Source organism: Azolla caroliniana, unplaced genomic scaffold, assembly GCF_043228905.1.
Source record: "Azolla caroliniana isolate FFs.n. ecotype wild unplaced genomic scaffold, voAzoCaro1.0.p SCAF_944, whole genome shotgun sequence".
In the NCBI taxonomy this organism is placed as follows: Eukaryota; Viridiplantae; Streptophyta; class Polypodiopsida; order Salviniales; family Salviniaceae; genus Azolla; species Azolla caroliniana.
In genome coordinates, this window is record NW_028231379.1 from 6451 (window position 1) to 13520 (window position 7070).

General features: G+C 38.6%; 2 protein-coding genes across 2 annotated transcripts; both read right to left on the reverse strand.

The window, feature by feature from the left end:
- Positions 1-405: 405 nt before the first annotated feature.
- Positions 406-2380, reverse strand: LOC147847489 (putative xyloglucan galactosyltransferase GT20). Its single transcript, XM_087339120.1, has one exon. The coding sequence runs from the start codon at positions 2364-2366 to the stop codon at positions 531-533; it is 1836 nt and encodes a 611-aa protein (XP_087195246.1). The 5' UTR covers positions 2367-2380; the 3' UTR covers positions 406-530.
- A 1618-nt stretch (positions 2381-3998) lies between these two features.
- LOC147847490 (metal tolerance protein C4-like) lies at positions 3999-5360 on the reverse strand. The gene is made up of 5 exons (XM_087339121.1): positions 5228-5360; positions 5069-5141; positions 4807-4874; positions 4666-4726; positions 3999-4577 (listed from the first exon to the last, which is right to left on the reverse strand). The coding sequence occupies exons 1-5, from the start codon at positions 5276-5278 to the stop codon at positions 4453-4455; spliced, it is 378 nt and encodes a 125-aa protein (XP_087195247.1). The 5' UTR covers positions 5279-5360; the 3' UTR covers positions 3999-4452.
- Between the last annotated feature and the right edge of the window lie 1710 nt (positions 5361-7070).

Below are 7070 nucleotides of genomic sequence, written 5' to 3' on the forward strand. Positions count from 1 at the left end.
ACACATTATACAAATATGTTGCACCCAATTACATGTTAGAGCCCATCACATTGTTTGCCATTCTAACCATTGTTTTCATATAACTCATCTCACATGCATTGCGATGTGAGACAAGGCGTTGAGGCACAAATGATAAGAGTGGTCGATTATACACAATTTGCCCGAAACAATTTTGAGAGACTTAAGTATTACAATTTGATACAATGTTTTGCCTTTGATCATATTCAATCATACTTTCCACGCATCTTTAACCAAGCCAATCCTTGCATAAATTTCTCTCAACACCACAATGTATACTCTCGATTACAACATTCATTGGTAAAGTTCTTGAACATCGAGTCGCTATTCACTTTCACGTGAAATGTAATATTGTCTCATTGATCATATTTTACCTTCGAGACGATAATAGAATCTCTCTCACACACATTATGATCATAATATACATATTACATTGGTTTGTGTAAATCATAGACATTAGAGCAAGCTCATATGTATATATTGTTTTTTCCGAATTTTTGTTTGTTTTGGGTTTAAGCGTCTTCATCACTACTTAGTCTTTTTGCCACTTTAGAAAACAAACTCCTCATAGATATGAGAAAAGCATCCTCCACATCCCTTAACTTCGAATTAGGCCTAGCATAAACCAACCCTGGCATTATTTCATAAATGATCCTAACCCTCATCTCTTGCCTTACAGACACTGCAATCTTTTGTAGTTCATGGATAACATTAACTTTCCCTTGTCGAATGTCAAAGGCAGGGATATAAACTGAATACGAGGTTGGGTCGGACGGAAGGTGCCATGGGTATTGATAATAAGCAGTGAAAGGGTCAAACAAGACCGGGATACATCCAGCAATGAGAGAATCGAACAAAGACCTCCTCGTGACACTATGGTCTCCCGAAGGCTGGAGACAAAACTCGGAATGCAAGAGGAAATGCATGATAGAGGGGGGTTGGGTGCACGGGTCTGAATTATCAGCATCTTCCCCTCCACATGCCGAATAGATGCACACCCCTTTGGGCCCATCCAAACATTGTCTTATCAAGAAGGGGTTGATATTCTCGTCGTGGTATGGATGTACGGAAGTTTGTTGGAGTGCATTGAGACTTATAAGGCGTGTCCTCTCGGACCCATCCACAACCCCTTGCCAGTCCCTCACATCTCGATCGATCCGAGGGTGGAAAAACGTTGGGTACGGTACCCCCACGTCGTGTGGGTGCCACGGTTGGCGTTCGATCAAGAGTTTAGTGATCTCTTGCATCTCAGGCTGAAGCAAAAGATTATTGCCCCACCCATTACTATTAGCACCACCACTACTACTACTATTGTCATTGTTGTTATTGTTGGGTCTTCTAAAATCCCATGAAGACTTACCCAACACGAGAACATGGTCTTTCCCTTTGTTTCTTCCCCATGTGGGTTGCTTTCGAAGCCAATTGATGAGCTCTAGCCCTAGCCGATCCCGTTGCTCGAGGCTGGCATTGCCGCCCGAGAAGACGTGCCATCGAAGCACATCAAGCCCTCCATAGTAAGGTATATAAAAGAGGTTGGCTTCCGCAGGATTATTGGAAAGGCATTGGAATCTCTTCAATCTCTCGTGAAAGAGTATCTCAAGGGAGAATTGATGGGTATCAAACCATTGCCCTAAAGGCATCATTTCAGCAAATGGGTTCTTGAATTTCCCCATTTTCTTTGTTCGGGTCTTCTCCAAATGGGCACTCAATTTACCCTTTTCTTTCTGTGTCTGGTTATCCACATCCATCACTGATTTGCCCATCCCTGAATTGGAGAAGAAATCACACATACTAGTCCAAGGGATCAAGCTCTCACACAGCCCAACAAGCTCTACATTGAACATAGCAGGAAGATCATATATATAGACCTTCCTTCCTTCACAAGAGGAGCTTATACCGCGAGAGAGGAGCGCGGCATCATCTTCATTCGGGTGACCATCACCGTCGTAAACATCAGCACTTCGGCGAAGCTCTTCCATAAGCCTCTCCACATCTTGATGGGCCATGTGGGCCTTCTCATAAGAAGAAGAAGAAAGGACATTTTCTTGCAGAGATTGAGTGTGACTCTGGACCTGGAGAGATAAGTTATGGTGATGGGTGTTGGGTAAGGGATCATCGTCTTTGAGCCATGGCAGGGGGTGGGAGGTTAAATTAAGTGGGTTCTTATCACTGACAGCATCATCGTGTTGATGGCCATGATGATGGTGTTGGCCAGCAAGTATGGTGGTGGTGGTGGTGGTGGTGGAGCTCTGCAGGGTTCTTCTGTAGAGGAAGGGGAGGATGACACAGAGGGTCCAGAGGCAGAATACGAGAGCGAGGCACATGGAAGCCACATTCCTCATCGGCATGGCTCCTCTCTATCCCTCTCATGAAAAATGACCTAAATAAGAATCAGTTATAAACCCACATCTTCATATATATATATATACATATATGTAATAATGTATAAGTACATGTATATGTATATGTGTATGTATGTATATGTATACAGTGTATGTATATACATCTACATCTACATGTATATACATACATAAACATACATATAGATATACATATGTAGATGCAAGTGCAAGCCCTCCATCACTACAAGTTCATTTTTCTTGATAAATGGATCCATCATGCATGCCATTCATAAAAACACTAGAGTGGGAACATCATGGTGGTGATTGTAGGCTCTCCCTCACCACACTCTCATCCACACACGCTACAAGAAAAAACATTTGTGCCTCATATTCGGCATCCTAGGATGATAGTAACATCTTTTTGACCTCTCTCCAGATGTAGATATGTATAGATCTATATATCAACCTTCTTGCACGATCTTTTCGCCTATTTTATATTTTACTCATGCATATACTTTACATGGTTGCTCTCTAGTTCTATTTCCTCATCATACCACTATTTTTTTTTGTCTTTATCATTGGAAATGCCCTTTAACGTTGACTAAAATGAAGCCATGAAAATCATCTCTTAATCATCGTACCTAATGAGGGGCTATGTAGACTCAAATCATGTAATACTAGGATGTGCATTTTTGGAAATGAACAAATGTTAGTCATGGTATTGTTACAATTCATCTATGACAATACATTCAAATAAATAAACTATATTTGATTTAATGCTCTTTGTGATGTAGTTTCTCAATCATGGGTTTCCTTGATTAATAATCCTACCATTAACTATAGAGACAAGTTAACATTATATATACCGATATTTAACTTGATCACCTAGCTAGTAATGGCCTAAGTTACAGAGTCTACTAATCCATCTTAGTGGTGGTAAGATAATATTGAGCTATCTCACACAAACTTTTAATAGCCTTTTTTTTATCTAAGTAGCTTAATCTAGAAAATATTGATTAACAAGGAGATTTGTATTAACAAAATCAATAACAAACATACCGTTAAAACTCTCTAAAACATCCACTATGCAAATGAACTGGATTAAAAGAATAATGTTCCCTCTTGCTTCTTTATTTCTTAATAGATTTAGATATTGCTTTACCATGAATTGACTTGAAATTAAAAGAACATGGCTACCATCTTCATATATGTTTTATGGTACATTCAGATCGTGCTTTTGTAGAAAACTTTTGTAGCATTAATATACAATATCTTAACCAATATTGAAACTTTTATTGTAGCCTCAATTTGTTTGCTACATGTTATGCAAACAATAGATTATAGTTGAGAGTATTGAGACCAAGATACATAGAGACAACTGAGATGCTAACATGCAAGCATCCCTGTAGAATGACAAAATGATATATAGTAAAACAGTTTTAAGTAGTAATTTTGGCAAGTCGAAAGTAAAGTTTTACACATTGTTTAGACATTATTCATCTGTTAATCCTTTTCACTTCATCATTAGCATACACATTTTGCTACTCCCTGATTGAAGCCCCTGAGACATACGAAACAGATATTGTGTTAAGAAACACAACTTTGAAACAATCGTAAATTATGCATATAACAATTGACTAAATGAATCATGATACATGTCTTTGACAGAAATACATAATTATTTAATGGAAAATATTCATGTGTCCATCAAGAACAATTAGTTGTCTCAGGTTTCTGACCTACAATAATTATCTCCAATATCAATGAAATTAAATACGAGCACAAAGTGTATTCCATCACTGAGACACATGCAAAATATTCCAAACTGAAAATTGATGATATACGATTCACGAAGCTTTCAGTCATCAATGTGATGTGACTTGCTGTTGACACCGAACAGGATACAGTATCATCTTTTTTACTCCAGCATAATGTAGTCTCCTCATTTTAAATGTAGCTTCGCTTAACCTTCTACCAAGTGTAGAATATTCATGGTTGCAAATGATCATACACACTGATTTACTCAAGAATTGGTATATCAGCAGTGGCTCACTTTCTCATAGTTCAAGAATACAAAACAGTATAATTCTGATTAAGGAGTAGGACCATTCGGATTATGAGTTTCGATATCAACATATCGAATACCAGGAACTAATCTTTGGATCTCTCTTTCCAGCCTATCAACTTCGCTGCCAAGAGCTAAAACAACTTCTTCTCCTGTAACATATTAAAAATAGCTGTCATATTCAAGTTCGTTTCCCTTCTAAACTAGAAGCATATTTACACACCCACACCATTTATTTACCATAATTTGACATTGCTCGATCCAATGCCAGCCCATCGTTACCATTGACAGCTTGCCGAAACTGCTTAGAGACGATGAAAATAAGCAGAGCTCAAAAAATGTGCATGATATGAATGAAGAATTCAAGTTACTCGTATTTACCTCAGCAGCCCATGCATCGCGACCCACACTTTTGAGATAATTCTGTACAATAACTACACCATTGAAATCTGTATGAATTCAAAATGTTAGGGATACATCATATACATGTATACTGATGCTTTCACAATTTTTCAGTTCACTTTGATAAATGATCTATATATACACATTAGCTATTCCAGGCTAGCCAGAAGCATCCTCGAGGAACTGCCATCCTGAAATTATAAACAAAGTTGCTGACATACGTTGTATTGCTGATGCTTACCAATTTCTGCTTTGAATCGGTATGAACGTGGTCCAATAACCTCACTTTTGCAGTCATAAACTGCATCCACTACCTAAAGCAGTACAAAAAGCGTTATCCAAATCGACACCAGTTTCATGTAGCTGTGCGAAATTGTATTCATTATGATTATGAAAATACCGGATCAGAAGCAAGAAAATCAAGCACGAGCTTCATGTCTTGATTGTCCATTGCCCTTCCTAACAATGCATGACGATTACGCTGTATGAGAAAGACAGCAACCTGACACCAAATATACAATTAGTCCACACGAAAAATGACATTTCCTCTAAAACTAGAGTGATGGTGTTTAACAACAGTCAAGATGGGAAACAAGATCAAAACCGAAATTCTTTTTGGGAGATAATAAATGCAGCATACACAATCCTGCACATACCCAGGAGAAACATTCACAGGACATGGTTTTCCTCACTAGAGGCTGCCTGTGTTCGACTTTCTGGTGTATATGTAGCCCATGGTGCCCATGAGATGGATTTATCATCGGTTCTCTTATATGGATACACATCTCTCATTCACATCAGTTAGAGATGAGACAGGGACACATGAACAGATCCACCAATTGTGTGATTGCGGTGTGAAATTAGAGCAGCACTATGTTCTCCATTATACTGTTTTAAAAGAAACAAGGGATAGATATACCACACCTCTTCCCACAAGACTTTGGCCCAATTTATAATGTAATGGAATATGAAGACCAACAATGCATAATATTATTCTTGCTAAGAAATCAAAAGACAGTGAGAAGTTGTTGAACAGCTGCACAGCTACGAAACTACATCAGCAATGAACCCTCACCACCTCCTTTAGCAACATCATCCCTCCCCATGCTACAATCAATTAGGGGCTACACAAGTAGGGTCTTGACCAAAGCATTTGAAAGGAGTTACATTAGATTGATTGTTATCCGTATGAGATGTACGGAGATTGATAAGTGTTATGTGTTACCCGTATGAGATGTACGGGGATGGATAAGGGTGAAAGTCTATAGTTTTGTTGTTGTGTATGTGCAAATGTACATGAGAGTGAAAGTGTGAGTATATGCGTAATTGTATGAACACATGCACATGTGTGTGCATGTGGGTAGATAGGAAAGGGTGTGAGAGAATTGTGTGTGTGAATGGATGGAGGGGTATGCAACCCTATGTATCTAACCCTCATTGTACTATTTAACCCCCTTACGGGGTATGCATAATAATAAGAAAAAGCTTCCTCTCTCATTTCTGTCTCTCTCTTCTCTCTCTCTCCCTCATGTTAACCCCCTTGAGTGGGGGGTGGAGCCATTCTAGGCGCCACTCCCCACCCCATCAACACTCATCAACACCCCATTATCATGTGGCGACAGCCATTCTCATAACACCATTAACATTGATCAATAGCTATTTGTCACATAGGCCATGTCTAGTGGACCACAGCCTTACTACCCTCATTATCAACAACTCAAGGCCATATTCACCTGACATTGAAGGGTCTTGAATGATGCATTTGAAAGGGGTTAAATAAAATTGATGATCATGCATGTCGGCCACATCCATCTGAACCAATGCCTCTTCACCCTCATTATCAACAAATCACAGACATTTTCATCCAGAGACCTCTCCATCTTTGATTGGCCTATGTTGAAGATCTTTGAAGAAGTTTCAGTCCATCTAAGCTCCCAACATTATGCGTTTGGTTAAAGTAAATACATGGTACCTGATGCAGTCTTATCAATTTATGTTTAATTTGTAGTGTTGTTTTTAATTTATGTTTCACAATGAGATCATATTTTTTTATTTCTCATGTAATCTCTCATTTGGCCTTATGCGCCCCTTCTGGCCTCTTAAGAAACATTGATATTTCTTTCTTTCTAGCTTTACTCACAAACAGCAAACAATTCCACAATTGTAATCCATTCAGCTTTACACACTACAATTCAAAAGCTACATTACCAACATGTAAACCTTTGTGTATCTCTTTCAAACAT